The sequence below is a fragment of the Anopheles darlingi genome, chromosome 2 (genome assembly GCF_943734745.1).
Source record: "Anopheles darlingi chromosome 2, idAnoDarlMG_H_01, whole genome shotgun sequence".
Taxonomy (NCBI): Eukaryota; Metazoa; Arthropoda; class Insecta; order Diptera; family Culicidae; genus Anopheles; species Anopheles darlingi.
The window spans coordinates 79,341,965-79,358,181 of record NC_064874.1 but is presented as its reverse complement, the minus strand read 5'-3'; the positions used below and the strand labels follow the sequence as shown (position 1 = coordinate 79,358,181).

The 16,217-nt window shown below is 50.4% G+C and overlaps 2 protein-coding genes across 2 annotated transcripts; both read right to left on the bottom strand.

Moving 5' to 3' along the window:
* Positions 1-12,061: 12,061 nt before the first annotated feature.
* On the bottom strand, positions 12,062-13,865 carry LOC125960077 (probable cytochrome P450 6a23). Its single transcript, XM_049693254.1, has 2 exons — positions 12,727-13,865; positions 12,062-12,645 (listed from the first exon to the last, which is right to left on the bottom strand). Exons 1-2 carry the CDS (start codon positions 13,796-13,798, stop codon positions 12,227-12,229), a joined length of 1,491 nt encoding a protein of 496 aa, XP_049549211.1. The 5' UTR covers positions 13,799-13,865; the 3' UTR covers positions 12,062-12,226.
* A 358-nt stretch (positions 13,866-14,223) lies between these two features.
* On the bottom strand, positions 14,224-16,086 carry LOC125960073 (cytochrome P450 6a8-like). Its single transcript, XM_049693249.1, has 2 exons — positions 14,839-16,086; positions 14,224-14,771 (listed from the first exon to the last, which is right to left on the bottom strand). The coding sequence occupies exons 1-2, from the start codon at positions 15,917-15,919 to the stop codon at positions 14,353-14,355; spliced, it is 1,500 nt and encodes a 499-aa protein (XP_049549206.1). The 5' UTR covers positions 15,920-16,086; the 3' UTR covers positions 14,224-14,352.
* Positions 16,087-16,217: the final 131 nt, after the last annotated feature.

Below are 16,217 nucleotides of genomic sequence, written 5' to 3'. Positions count from 1 at the left end.
AGGGAGGAAGTTATCGCGGATGTCGTGGCAACCCCTCTGGCCGTAGCCAACCAAGCAGCGAAGGGCCCAGAATCAGTGATCAGTGAACGGTGACGCGAAGCGCGTGTAACACCTACGATGGTGTGTCAGATGTGTGCGTGCGCAAACTCCACCCAAATCGAACTCTCCACACCTCAGCCTCCAGTTCACTCTCGACGGTGGAGCACGTCGAATGGCTTTCGAATTTATGCGCCATATCCCGGGTAATAAGGTGAGCGCCCTAAGCGCTGCCGGCCATGTTCGCTGTTCGAATGTGTGGTTACGTCACAACGGCGTCATCAGCCCATCCGATAAGCAGCGAACTGGAATGGTTCCACGCGTGACCGAAATCGATTGCCACACACACGCACTCCAACAGACACACGTACCAATCGATCGAAACCACCTCATACTGATGCTAATCTACAATGCGTTGAAAATGGAAATGACAATGTTCTGTCACCGAGCTAGATCGCATGATAGCAGCGTTGTAGTGGCAATTACCCCGAAAATGTTATCATTTCCTACAACTCACATCGTCGGTAGCAACAGTAGAAGTCTCTAGTTGATGCGAACGCTGTGTTTCCGATACGAAAAGATTTCTAATTCTAATTTACTAACACAAAAAGCAAACCCTCTTTAAAGCGCTCAAACAACGCCGCAACATAACTTAAAGCACATCAACTCCGAGTTGCCGAGTGGACCACCCATTTCCGGAGTGACACGTAAAGCCGAGATGGTCGACAGCGACGTCGGTGCCACTTTAAAATGATTAATGACTATCAAACAAACGACCGTTCTCGTCGACCGGCGTGGTATTGGTGCTACCGTTGTGCGCTTTTTGCGGACAGCAACTCGCAGTTCGCAGCACCGTCCGGAAGTTCCCAATTGACTGGCAGAACGGGCGGCACGTGAACGGCATCGGGAATCATCCGCCACTCCCTTCATCTCCCGAAAAAAGGAGTCCATATCAAGCATCGTCCGTGTCCGAGGCGTCAAGTCGATTCATCAATCGTGAATCGCGCTCCATGCAGCATGGTGCTGGCTGCGCAGTGCCAATGGTAATCAACTCAGAGCTTCCAGAGAGCTCCAGTCCGCCACGTGACACTTTATGGCTCATCCTGGGCTACCGTTCTGGCCAAAGTGACAAAATGCGGTAAATCAGATCAGTCGCTCGTCGTCGTCGTCCTCGTCGTTGTCGTCGGAATCCCCGTGGCGTGAAAATGGTGCTTTTCGTGCCCGGAGTCCGAGGTGGAAATGCATACCTCGCACTCATGCTGCGAGTTGCTCGTTGAGCTTTAATAGATGGCCGTGCATGTGGCCGTGTGCCCGTGTGTGTGTGTGGCAAATAAATTTTCCTTTAACAGCCGCCACCGAGATCCGAGCTGAGCGAGAGACCAGAGCTATTGCGTTATCGGAGTGGATCTTGTGGTTTGCGTGCGCGCAGGTTCCAGATTTTCCTGGTTTCTTCCGGCTCTTTTGCTCCCGGAAGTTTCCTTTTACTATCCTTCCTTCACGTTGCTGTTACCGTTGTGGTGCTTTTTTGAAATTAATAAGGATGCTCGAGTGGAGCACACACACACACACACGCATAAAAAAAGGTGCAGCATCCTACTGCCTCGAGGTGGAGGCTCGCGAGGAGGTGTTCGAGTGCGAAAGCGCACCAACCAAACGGTGACTCCACAGCGACCACCACCACCACCAGCACGGGGTTGAAATGGTACACCCCATAATGAAATTCCAATTTAACGCTTATTCAAAACACTCCTCTCTCACTCTGTCTCTCTCTCTCTCTCTCTCTCTCTCTTTCTTTCTCTCTCTTTCTGTCTCTCTCTCCCCCTTTCTCATTCTCATTAAATCGGTCACCAACGCTGCGTGCCTGTGGGCCACCATTTGCATTGTGGTCCTGCTAGGCCACAGCCGAGAATTGCGGGTATTCTCTACATTCTTTCTGCGGCCAGCAACGGCCACACCTCCTGCCACACCTCCTGCCACACCTTTGGGGCTCCGGTCTTCGGTAGAACTCGAACCTCTCGAGCTTCGTAAACGGATACCTTGCCTCTCCGGTGGCTTTGTTTTTTGTTTCACGAAAAGGCACAGAAAAACGCAACAAAATGAAAAGTGAGGCCGGAAGGCAACGTGGCAGCCGTGGCCGCGCCGCCGGTTCATGCCGAAGCGTAACCGGATGAGGAAATGAATCCTCGAGACCGCATCGAGGGCACAGGTACAGGAGGTCCCGGTCCCGCAGGACCGACGTTCCACCGTTTGCTGCAGTGTTGTGCTACTACGCGCCTTGCTCTCCACCGGCTCCGGATCACGGTGAAACAATTAAAGAAAATGGCACCGCGTCCGTGTGCACCGCAAGGACCTGCAGCCAACCTAGTTTCAATTAAAACCTCCGAACAGGAAGCTTTCGGTACGTGGTCAATGTGCTGGTAACAAACGTGACGTCGAGCCTCCGGCAACAGCAACAGGAGGGACCCCTCTCTTATCTTCTTGCTTCTTCTGTTGGTATCTGTTGTTACCTGGCAGAACCATCGGGCACGATTCCGGATCGGGCAGCGGAATTGATTGTGGGATTTGGTTGGGTCAGCATCAGCAGCGGAACGCTGCTCTACGGCCTCTACGTCCGGCTTCCGGAGGCAGGGATTATGGGAGACAAATATCGGTCAGCTTAACGGGTGCCACTGGGTGGAACAATGGTACGCTTCGCTATTCGAGGGTATTATGTTAATGCCATAATTCATCGTGCCGTTGATGTTGCTCACTGCGATGCTTTAATGTTTTCATCCAGCCTACCAGTAGGGGCGAGGTGATGGATGGAAAAATGTCGAGAATTCTCGGAAGCCATTAATACAATGTGTGTGCTTGTGCACCGTTGTATATGCTGCACTATGATCAGTGTGTATAGTGACGTTCACATCAAAAGTATGAAAAACATACAACAATCGATTTCGGGATTAGTCTCTGAGCATCTTTGTTTCAGATACGATAACTTATTTGCAAATGAATTTACCTCTAGAGGCCATTGAATCCAACCGAAAAGATGGCATAATGACACAGCCTTTGAATGTAGTTAGTTAAACATTGAAATTAACGGTGTAAGTTTAAACATTAAAACAAAAAGATGAGAAATCAAATATTTAACATCTTTCAAATCAATTAGTATAACATCTTCTAATTGCACTGATCGACAACAACCTTGTTCGATTTGCAAATCGACAACATCCAACACGAACATTTCGACAATACCGAAGGTCTCAAAAGCAACGACATGTTGCGACACCGTGGCCCCGAAATTGTACAACGAGGCTAATGTATTCCAAAGGAGACCCAGGGCCAAAGCATGGGCCAGTTGAAAGGCCATTCACCGCCGCCGTCGTTTAGCCGTCCCTTGTCGACATTGAAAATCGATTCCCATTTCAATATTATCGCGATGAACTCTTAACAAACTTTGTTGCATAATTAACTGGCCAGCTTTTGGCACGTCTGTCGGGCGGCGCGGGGCCTAACCTGGTTCTTTCGGATCCTGCAATCACCCATTGGGACGAGACGAGGAGGCGTAAAGCGGTTTTGGAGACTGGCGGCAGCCTTCCCCCGTCCCCACATTTATGGTTGTCGCAACCATCACCACCACCACCACCACCACACCGACACTAACAAGCCTACCTAGGCAGCGGCAGCAGCATCAGTATCGTTTCGGGACGATAGTAATTTTATGTCCCCTTCTCCTTTTCCCCGCTCCACTGGTTACCTTCGGTTCATGCTCCTCTCCGAGCAGTTTTATCGCGCACACAACGACGCAATAAACGTGCCACAATAAAACAAACAAAAACCTTCGTGGCTAAGCTTCCTGACGGCCGCGAAAGGGAAGCGAAAAATCGGAAATTTTCTTGTTCTACCGCAAACCGAGCGCCACGAGAAAGAAAAGCGCGAACGCGACACACGTACAACGTTGGCACAACATTGGCTTTCGGCGCGCCGCATCGTCAGCACCGCGAAAGAGAAAGAGAGAGAGAGAGAGAGAGAGAGAGAGAGAGAATCGTAAAAGGAAACTTTCCCTTTCCTTTCCTTGATTCGATCGCTGGTTGGCGGGCTGGGGAGCATAAACCTACCACACACGAGACATAGACCGGGAAATGGCCGGAAACTGAACATGGTTATCCGTTGTGGTGTGCGTGTCTCAGTTACTATCAAGAGCGGGCTCGTTGCGGTGCGTGAGTGCGAAACGATTTCAGATCAATTTGCAACCATTCCGGGGATGAGTTCGAGATGATTATCAATCCCATACGATCTGAGTGTAGCACGCGTCGTTCGCCGGTCGTTGGCACGGGAACAAATTGGAGTTTCGAAAAGTTGTGCTCCTCTCTCTCTCTCTCGAACCGCTTACATCACACCACGGATCACGCTACGTGAGCTGCGGGCCCTTTTTGGCACCAAATTGTCACTAATTCATCGAGTAAAGTTCCGTCTCGAGAGTCTCGCGGCATGCGAAGCGCCTGGCTGATTGGCCTGTAGTCCGGAGCGGATTGTAATAAAATTACATTCCTATCAAGCTCACCCAGCAGCTCTCATCCCAGCAGAGACCGGTGGTCGAGGCGGTCGAACAGTGATCGGGCACGGGCCTAAAGATTCCCCAAGGCGCGAAGCAGGTATTAAAATTCATTTTCGACACAAAACGACTACCAAAACCGGAGTATCGACGCCTCATCGTCACCATCATCGTCATCGTCGCAGACCAGGGATGCTACCAAAGTGGCGCATTGCTGTCGTCTGATCCGGTACCACCTTCTTCTTCTTCTTCTTCTTCACCGTGCGTGTGAGAATGACGCTTTTCGGGTGCTCGATTTCGATCGTCTGGCGGCTGGCGCTGGATACTGGCGGAGGGACGCCGCTAAATACCTTCCGGACGGCCCGAAGCGAAGCGGCAGCAGTGGTGTGGCTATAAAAAGAGTATTTATTTTATCATTACTTGGCTCGTGATGGCCCGGCGGCGGCGGCGGCGGCACCGGCAACAGCAGCCCCGATGGACCGTAATGGAGACCGGGACCTCGTCGCACCAGGACCGGGGCCACAGGACACGTGGCGGTGATGGTGGCACATTTCCTAGAGAGACTCGATGGATCGTGCTGAAATGTGATCCGATCAATAATGCTTTTCGGTGGCGTCCGGATTAATGCCCATCGTCTCCATCGTCCTGTCTTGGCTCTTTCGGTTCTTTCCCTTTTTCATACTCCGAAGTTTTCCGCATCATCTACGCTCCGCAGCGCGGCGGGAATTTTTGTCCGAAAAGGCGACGCCGCTCGAGATCCGTAACGCAAATGGTGTTCGAAGGCTCCATCACCATTCCACCGTTGTTACTGGACCAAACTGGCCAGCTAGCGAGCCAGCAATGGTTACGCAAAGGCCTGTCCGCAACTCAAGCGTAACCATACCTCATACTTATTGTGGGCCTGGTTGGTTGCTCCCTTTTTTTCCCCCATTTTGCTCCCTTTTTCTTTTGCCATTTCCTTGCGACGCCATGGCGCGTGCTGTGGTCTCCACTGCCACTTACACCGTCTCATTGCTTTTTCTTCTTCTTCCGGTGTCGGTCTTCCGCGCAAGCAGAAAAAAGGCAAATACGGTCGCTGCAGCTCGTTATTCATCTTCGATTTCCAATCCTGCAGCCGATGTATCGATCGTCGGGACCTCCGTCGGTCTTGTCTCTGGCACATCACATGTGCCCCACTCGCCCTTCTTTTCTGCGTGACGTTCGTTCGTTCATTCTCCAAGGAATCACGAGATTCACTTAGAGACGGACTGCCAGTGTTTGTCGTTGTGCCGACGACGTCCTTAGCCGATCCCGAACCGCCAGCCAGCAATTGTCAATCACTTCACCAGATTCGATGTGGGGTGTGAGTGAGCCGGGGGACACGGGCTTTGGGGCGCATTTTCCGTCCCGTTACTCTCGTCGCTGACCCTTTACCGACCTAAATAACGCTGTCACATTCGCCTTCTTCTCCCATTTTTCCCCCGTTTTTTCATGCCAAAGGTTCTTCTTCTCTCTTCTAACCTCGCTAACCAGCAGATCGGATAAGCCGAGGTCAACGTTTTATTGCTCGATTGCCACACGTATCGCTCTCTCTCTACCTCTCTCTCTCTCTCTCTGTCCCAACGGACTTGGCAGTGGGCGATCCGAAAACGATTTAGAATCTGGATTAAATTAGGAACTGATTGCATCCCTGTTCCCAGCTCCTGTCAACACACAATGGCAGGGGACTGTTCCGACCGTCTAACTAGTGCTCGAGACAGAGTGTGTGTGAGTGTGTGTGTGTGTGTGTAGTGCAGGAGGAGAGCATCCCCTAGACACACGGCCAAAGGTCAAACATGGCACCATGGTTATGGTGTCGGTGTGTGTCGAGGATGTTTGAGTTTTTGTGATGCAACCAAGTCTGGTGGCGTTCCGGGTACGTACGCGCGTCTCTAATGGATTCCGGGACAACTCCACTCCAACAAAACGAAGGTGTTGCGCGCGAGCCATCGAGGGGGCCAAGAGTAAGGACAACAAAAAAAAAACCGGCGTAACATCGTTAGCGACACGCCGGACAGGACGGAAGGCGGGGGAAAATGTAGGCCAGATCGACCACCGTAGTGACAACAAAACCTGCCACCACCATCACGACCACCATTTGCTGCTGGGAACAATGTCAACCGGCGAACGGCCAGCGGCCAGCGCTGCAAAGCGCTATCCAATTACTCTGTCGTATCCATCATAATTAATCTTTTCCGGCCGACGACTGCCGAAGGACGATCGGAGCCGCTGATGGCGTAGCTGATGCGATGCAATAGGAAGGGGAAAGCGTGAGGAAGAAAAAAAAGCAACGGAGGAAAACTTTCTCATCGCCACGGGCGTAACGTGGCCGCTCCGACCGGGGACACTTGCTATCTTGAGCGTAAACGAGAGTAACGAGATGTGGATCTCTGGTAGTGTTAAACTGGGATTTGAGGGGGGGAGGGGGAGGACGGGTGAGGGGATCCATTCAGACAAACAAACACTTGGCCTCAACAACTGGCCCCGTCCGCTGGTCCGTTCGCCTTATTTTTCTTCGGGAAAACTGCGTTTCACTTGGGCGTCAATGAGGAACGGAGAGAGAGAGAAGGACCGTGATAGAGAGAGTGAGGAAGAGATCCATCTTGCCCACGCCAATGTCCAACGTCCTTGTTGTTCCATCGCGCGCTTGATCGCTGCCAGCATGACACATTATCTATGTCGTTGGTTTTTTCGACGTCCCGCTAACCTTTTTTGCCGTCATCAGTCATTGGGCCCTATTGCGAGTGTCTTGTCTTGCAAACGAGACTGCCTTACTACTGCTGAAAAAACTTAGCAGTCTTGTTTAGCTTTTATGAATGAACTTGTGATTTTTTACAGCCTGATTTCAAAACAAATACTAATACTACCAAATTAATCACCAACACCACTAAAAACCAACATCTTTCGCTCCAATGGCAACTACGACCAAGCCGAAAAAATATACCATTTTCAGTCTCGTTTTCAAGACTCAGAGTCTGGTGCCAAAACCTACCAGACTCTGAGTCTTGAAAACGAGACTGAAAGTCGCGTTGCCATTGGACCGAAAGATATTTGGTTGTGGTGGTGTTGGTGAATAATTTAGTAGTATTAGTATTTGTTTTGAAATCAGACTGTAAAAAATCACAAGTTCATTCATAAGAGCCCAACAAGACTGCTAAGTTTTTTCAGCAGTAGTACAGCAGTCTCGTTTGCAAGACAAGACACTCGCAATAGGGCCCATTACATCACTGCTTACAATGGCGGGCAGCTCAGGGTGGGCGACTGGTTTTTCGTTTTTTCAATCGTTTTGTTGGCAGGAGGGGGGTAAATTATGTAATTTATCGCGCACCGCACGCTTAGGTTGTGTAATCCAATGATGAGTTCTTTAAGGACTTTAATGGGTATTCGAACCAAACCGATATATAATATTTTTCCAAAAAAAATCCCAGAACTGCGTACAGAAAACCCACAATCTGTTCATAGGGGAGAAACTATACCTTACCTTTCGCTTGAGTTGCAGTATTTGAGTTTTTAATCACTAAAAGATCTAGTAGAACGGCTTATCCAATAAATTGCGAATGATCATACGGCTATCATTTCGCAGATACACGGGAAACACGGCCACGGACAAACTCCTGAATGCCTAACGTGCACCACTATATATCTCTTTAGATCACAAAAAACACATAAAGCACACACACGCACACACACATACAGAGAAACGAAACGTCGCTGGTTGGGAAATTTCGTAAAATTCCACGCAACTCACACCGACGCCCGAAAACTCGAATTCGCGGCTGATAATCCACAAAAGCGTGGAAATCTCGCGAAAGCTAAGCTCGAAGTCGCAAGAATTGAATTCTACTTCATGCCACTTCAGCCCACATACACACACACACGCGCGCTCGCGCTTACACACTCCCAGACCACGAGCCAAGCAACCGAAACTTGTAACGATTCCGAACGCGGAGCTACAATTAAGCGTTAATTGACGACGATCGCTGACGTTGCGAGAAGGGGGTGGTGATGGGGTTTCACGTGACTGTGAAGGGGAAGACAACCAATCAGCAGTGGGAGGGGGAGAAGCGTGCTCGAGATCGCGGGGAACGCCGGAATCAAATATGCTAAATAATACATGAGCAGATTTGCACTACAAAACATTCATCAAACCGCAAAATTCGGCACACACACACGCACACGAGAACACACACTCACACACGCTTCTGTACACGACACTTTAGGCCACGGCAGCGCTCTGGCCTCTGATCTACGCCACTTTAAACACTAACAAGCGAAGATGCCGACGGAACACACGCACGCGAAACTCGTCCCAAGAAGCCGTTTCCCAAATTCAATTCCTTCGGGACACTTCCAGAGGCACAGAACGGCAGCACGGCACGGCAGTAGGATAAGTGGCCGTTACCGTTGCGACCCCTTTCTGTTTGGAGTGCGCCACGTGGCGACTTAAAGGCTGGTAGCTGGTAGGATCGCTGCAGAAACTGGTAATGGAACGAGAGCCAGCAGCTCCGTTGACGAAGTAGCCTTCCAAGAATCCGTTGCGCTTTTCACTGGTTTCACCGAAAACTAAAGCCAAGGCCTGCTTCGTTCCGTTCCGTGCTTCGTTTCACTTTGCAATTGACGTTTTGATCGTTTTTTTTTTGGAAAACTTCAAACGCGAAATTCATACGAGGCCAATATGTGCGCAACAACCTGTCAGCGAGCCACGCGTTAGCTTACTGACCCACTGGCCTCTTCACACACACACGCGCACACACACACTCGCGCAGAGCGGATCCCGAATAGTGGGAAACGGATGGCTATAAAACGCTCGCGAGCTGCTGGGGCAGTGTGTGCGCCTCGCACGCGTATCCTGCACGACTGACTGACTGACTGACTGAGTGGCTGGCTGACTGGTACGGCAAGGACGACGGCAGTCGACCTCGGCAAGGCCGACATCCCATGGAGCAAACCGCCCTCGTCATCTCATCTCGTGTACTGCTCGAATCGTCCTGCAAGGATATCAGCTCCACGATGACGGCGAAGGATGCTGCGCGCTACTCTCATTCCCACCACCACTACCACCAGAAAGCCCCATTTCTCGATGGAGCTTTGCACTTCGGAGCTTACGAATTCGAGCAGCCGATACCGAGTGCTCCGAACTCCGAACGGTGCTGACGAAGCCGTTGAGACCGAGGATTGGCGGCTCGATATCAGCTGAGGGTGTTGCCCATGGCAACGTGCGGCGTGTGCCACGCGCGAATGCCGCCACAGCGCCCGCCGAAGCTTACGAAGGGCAAACTTCACATCAAACGGGCACAACTCCTCTTCCCGGACACTGTTTGACGAAGCAAGCTGGTTAATAATGTACTTAAAACACTCCCGAAGCCTCACGCACTGAACTGTTCTGCATGTTTGTCCTGCGTCGTCGTTTGCTGCCACAACAGCTGCCACAGCATGCTGCGGTGCTGCGTACGGATTTACGATTCCGAGCCTCCGGAACCCCGGAAAATCCCTTTTCAACCCCAACTCCGCCCAACCCCCGGGGGGTGGGGAGTTGTTACTCGATTATTGCAGGGGTCGTCCGCCATTCTGCCTTCCTTTCCCGTTGAATGTCCCGAGGATCGAGGGTCCTCGGTCCCGGGGTCGGCCTGCCTGTCGCTCCAAATCTGTATCAGGAGGGGTGGTGGTGGTGGGCAGCAACCCACATGGTGGGGGTGGTGGGGTCTCTGCCTACAGCGTGACGGTGTTATTTTTATGAAATTATGCTAAAAGCCCCCAAGCGTTCGCATCTCCCTCCTCTGTGCGAGTGTGTGCGTGTGTATGTGTGTGTATGTGTGGTTCGAGACTGAAACTCCCACCTCACACACGCATGTACACACACACACGCGCGCAGCCCATCTGCATACACGCACTCGCCTCTGCCCGAAATTCAACTTTCTCTTTCTATTTCACGGCGCTCTGTCCCTTTCTTTCTTTCACTTTCTATCACTCAAGGATTCATCGCATCCTCCTCCTTCTCATCCTCCTCCTACCACCTACCCAATCAGTAACGCCAACTCCCGATCGAAGACCCCATTGCCGATACATCTGAATATGGAGATGTTTTTCTTTAATTTTCTCCCTCGTCATGTTTTTTTCTTCTCGGGAACCGCCAAACCGCTTGCTGGAGCAGTTCCCTGGGAGTTTTTCCCCCCTCGTCTCTCGGGGTGCTCTCTCTCTCTCTCTTTCTCTCTCTCTCTCTCTCTCTCTCTCTCTCTCTCTCTCTTTCTTTTTTTCGCTTTATTCGCCGATGCGACTCCAGCTTCGCGTTGGCGTTCAAATCAAAACCTCATCAGCGGCCTGATCCGACCCTGGCCACAGACCAGGGGCCCACGGCTAGTACCAGGTTTGAAACAGCACGCGACGACTTCTGATTCTGGTTAATTTGATTCCGCGGGTTCTTCCGCACCTTTTTGCGCTTTTCCGCCCATTCGGTAAAGTACCGGGCCGGCCGGGTTGACGGTACGGGAGAATGAGTGTATTTGTTGACGTGAGCCGCTGCTATTGGTTTTGAGTAGTTGAGCTCCCCGGGCCCTGAAGTGTGCGCCGCCCCGCACGACACCCGAAATTCCGCATTTCAATTTATTCGATCTGGCTTCGGCTTGATTGGCGCCGGTACGGATTGGCCAGCACCGTTTGCTTGGTTTGTTGGTTGGTTATCGCGACATCGCTACCGTCAACGCTCAAATATGCTCAAATGCTTACCAGTTGAAATCGAGAGCGAGAAAAAAAAAAAGAGGAACAATCTCATTACAGTTCAATGCGCAGCCTAATGGGTAAACACTGTTTCGAAATGAAGCTAATAAGAGCCGAACGTCAGCGCCAGCGCGATGGGATTCACGTTTGATGTTCCACCTTTCGACATTTGCCAGCCACATGCCCGGTGGGATTAACCCCCGAGCCCGAGCTATAGTTGAGCCGGAATTGATTGCTGCTTTAATGCTTATTCCGTCAAACTCGTCACGGGACGTTTGGTGAAAAGGGTATTACAGGATGCAGGTGTTCAAGAGTGACGCTCAATTTATTTCAGGTGTGGAGTAAATGTTAGCTTTCTAAAAAAAAAAAAAGAACAATACCTGTACAGTGGTTTTTTGCGAACAGAACAAACAGGTCAATTTTATTTGTTAACGATGGATGGTGTTTGAGGTGAGGGTTTTTCTGCGAAACACTCGTGTTTCGATTGCGTGAAACATTTGGTTGTATACTATAAAAGCAACAGGAGCTCGCGTGCTTTGGCAATTTCCAAAGAGACGTCAAAGCAGCAATAACACGTCGAGATGGCTAGGTTGTTCTTCGGTTTGTGTGCCGTTTGGACCATTTTAATGATTCTCACTATTGGTTTGCCCGTTCAAAGTCATCTACAAAATTGCACCGCAGTCAATGCCACCACCGTAAGTGTCCCTTGGCCGCTCTTCGGCCACTAGTTTTTGATTCGTCAACTAAGTTAGTTCCCCTTTCGTTCCTGATAGGTATTCTGCTCCATTACGAACTACACTGGCCATAGCCACGGTTATCGGGGGCATTTCAAAAGCATAAAACCAATTAAACTGTTAAACAATGGAAACCAATAAAGTGCTTCTTGCGATCGCGAATCGTTTTTTTTTTTGGTGCAGCGAACGTTTACTTGAGCTTCTCCACCTTCAACCACATACCACCGTCCAGCGTGAGGATAACACTTTTCGGGTCCAGCTGCATGGGGTAAACGGTTTTCTCGCTCGCCCCAAATCGGAAGCTACGCAGCAGCAGCACCAACCCAACCCGTGCCTGCATCAGTCCGAATCGCAGCCCAACACAAATCCTGGGACCCTCGCCGAACGGTGTCCACGCGTACGGATGACGCTTCGCTTCCTCCTCGGCGCTGAACCGCTCCGGATCGTAACGCTCGGGATCGGGGAAATACTGTGGATCGTGATGGATGCCGTAAACCGGGACCATCACCGAGGTACCGGCCGAGATGACGGTATCCGTGCCCGGTACTAAATAATCTTTCGCAGCTACTCGAAAGTGCACCGCTATCGGTGGGTACTTGCGCAGTGTCTCTGGAGTGCGAGAATCAAACGAGATAAGAAAGTGGTTGAACATAAGCATCGAAATGGTGGCGAAATTTTCTAGCGACAAACCTTTCATCACTTTCTCCATGTAGTGCATCTCCATGATTGCCTCATAGGTCAGCTGTCCATCGTGGCGTTGCAGCACCTCCTCGATACTGCTACGGGCCTTCTCCTGTAGCTCCTGGTTCATCGCCAGCTCGTACAGAGTGAACGCCAGCAGCGCCGAAGAGGTATCGAAGCCGGCCAAGAAGAACAGAAACGCTTGAGCGGCGATCTCGTTGAACGTCAGCTTATCATCCTCAGACTTGGTTTCGTTATCGCTGCGCATTCCAATCAGTATGTTCATGAAATCGTGGCGCTCTACATTGTTCTCCACCCGGTAGTTGATCGTCTCCCGGACGACTTTCATGAAGAAATCGGACACATCGCGTTCAATCACACGAATACCAATCGCTCTCGCCAATCGGGGGGAGGTGTTGACCACCAGGTTCCTCAAAGTGCTGGTCGGTCGCTGGAAAATTTTCCGGCCCATCAGCCGGAACTCGGCCTCCGGATTGCGCATACTGTTACATTCGATCCCGAACGCACACATACCGATCACGTCCGTCGTGAAGCGTGTCAGTAGATCCTTCAGCTCGAACTCCACCTTATCGCGTACCGACTCTTCCATAAAATCACGTAACTGCTCTCCAGCGGCCACGATGGTCGGGAACATCATCTTCATCTTGCCCGACGTGAACGTTGGTGAGATTTTGTTGCGCAGATTGCGCCACTTTTGGCCCTCCAGGTTGAACAGATGGGCGGATATGGGATCATCCTTCTCGTTGTAGTAATTGCCGCGATCGTGAAAATACTGGAAATCTATCACAAACACACACTTCAGCAGCTCCAGATCGGTGATTAGTACGATGGGCTTGAAGAACATGTAGATCCCGCCGAACGGATGCTTGCCCTTCAGCTCGTCGTAGAGCTGCCGGAAGCGCTCAGCGAGGTGTACCGTGCGTCTCACGTTACGCACATTGCCGAAAAAGAGTTCCGGCTGGGCCTGTGGTACCTTCCGGTCCGTCCAGTAACGGTACCGTTTCTTGATGAGAAAGTAAAGCAAAATGGCAACGATCACCAGGATGTGGAACGTTGTCATCTTGCGGTCATGATCAAGGGTGTAATATTACGGACGAATTGCAGACAAATTGCGGTCCTTCCGTCTACTAGCACACTTCTCACGACACTGATTGAGGTAACGCATATGCTCAACTCATTAGGCAATCGCGGCCACTCCGAAACAGGGAGATAACACTTGACGTGAACTGAGCCATGGCAGATTACAGTTTGTGCAAGTAATGGTATGTCTGTAGTGTCTTCGAGTATGTATTTCATATGCGATAGGTATAAAATTGTCTGGCATGATGAAGAATGAAATGAATTGAGTGTGATGTCCCGCCGAAATTACATCAAGGTCAAATATTATCTCCGAAACTTTGTGAGGAAGAATAAACGATTCAATAATGTATAATACGAGTTCAAGATTAAATTACTCTAAAAGATGTTGTGCACGATCGATTGTTTCTATTGTTTTTTATTGATGCGTTCATCGTACTTTGAGCGATAAATTGTCGAAATAAATTAATGCGTACGACCGAAGGCAATTCATTTAACACAATAGTGAAGGGCTTACAATCAACGTTGTTGTGGAGATTATTTGAGTTTTTCGACCTTCAACCACATGCCACCTTCCGGCGAAAGGATGAAACTCTTCACATCCAGCTTTAACGGTACAACGGTTTTAACGCCGCGCGAAAACTGGAAGCTATTAAGCAGATAAGCCAACCCAATGCGTGCCTGCATCATCCCAAACCGTAGCCCAACACAAATCCTGGGACCCTCGCCGAACGGTGTCCACGCGTACGGATGACGCTTCGCTTCCTCCTCGGGACTGAACCGGTCCGGATCGTAGCGCTCGGGATCGGGGAAATTTTCCGGATCACGATGAATGGCATACACAGGAATCATCACCGATGTACCAGCCTCTAGCACTGTCTTCTCACCAGGCACCTGGTACTCCTTTGAAGTAATTCGGAAGTGAACCGGAACTGGCGGATACTTGCGAAGACTCTCTGTGGAGAATAAAAATGTAAGTTAATACGATAAACTAGAGATAAGTTGTTCAGTGAGTTTAATTACCTTTCAATATTTGATCCAAATACTGCATCTCCAGCACGGACTCGTACGTCAGCTGTCCATTGTGACGCTTCAGCACCTCCTTCACACACTGGCGGCCCTTCTCCTGTACCTCGGGCTGCAGCGCCAGCTCATACAGTGTAAACGTGAGCAACGTGCTTGACGTCTCAAAGCCAGCCAAGAAGAAAACAAACACCTGTGCGGCGATCTCGTGGAACGTTAGCGTACCATCCTCCGATTTGACGTCCTTATCGCTGCGCATTCTTATCAGAATATCCATAAAATCATTCCGCTGCACATTGTTCTCGACCCGGTACTTGATCGTATCGCGGACGACACCGAGGAAGAAAGAGGACACCTCGGGAAGAATATTGGTGATCCCAAGGGCCTTCGCCACACGGGGCATCGAGGTCGTAAGCAGACCCCGAACTTTGCCCCGTGGTTGTTGGAAAATCTTCCGACCCATCTCACGGAATTCTGCCTCCGGATCACGCATACTGTTACACTCGATCCCGAACGCGCACATGCCGATCACATCCGTCGTGAAGCGTGCCAACAGATCCTTCAGCTCGAACTCATTTTGCTTCTCCACAGTTTCCTCCATGAAATCCCGGAACTGCTTACCGGCCGCTTCGATTGTCGAGAACATCATCTTCATTTTTCCCGACGTAAACGTTGGAGAGAGCTTGTTGCGCAGACTTTTCCACTTTTGGCCCTCGATGTTGAAGAGATGGGCCGATAGCGGATCATGCTTCTCGTTGTAATACAGCCCACGATCATGGAAGTACTGAAAATCCTTCACAAACACACACTTCAGCAGCTCCAGATCGGTGATCAGTGCTACGGGCTTGAGGAACATGTAGATACCACCGAACGGATGCTTGCCCTTCAGCTCATTGTACAACTCCTGAAACTTCACCGCTATATGCATTTTCCGGCTCACCTCGCGTACATTACCAAATATTAGCTCGGGCTTCGACTGAGGGACTCCTCGATCTTTCCAATACTGAATGCGTTTGTCGAGCATCAGATACACCACAAAGCAGAACATCACAATCGAAATCACTACGTCTAGAGGCTCCATATTGATGGACCGCGGTGGTTTGCAGTCACCCTAAAAAAATCTCCCTTAGCAGCAGCAGCGAGACACCGAATTAAATTGACCGGAAATGCTATTATCACTCTCCGGTGCTAACAATCGTGCTCACGAATAAAGTCACGAACGAACGAATGCAGTCCACTCCACACGACGGCTTGTGCTCGACTAACGAAGACAGCACCAATTATTGGTCATTTTATGTTACATCCCGTGGTTAACGGGACGCTCTCTGTGACCGAGATGATCCGGTTGTTGTGTTTGTTATCTCGCGTATCACCACTCC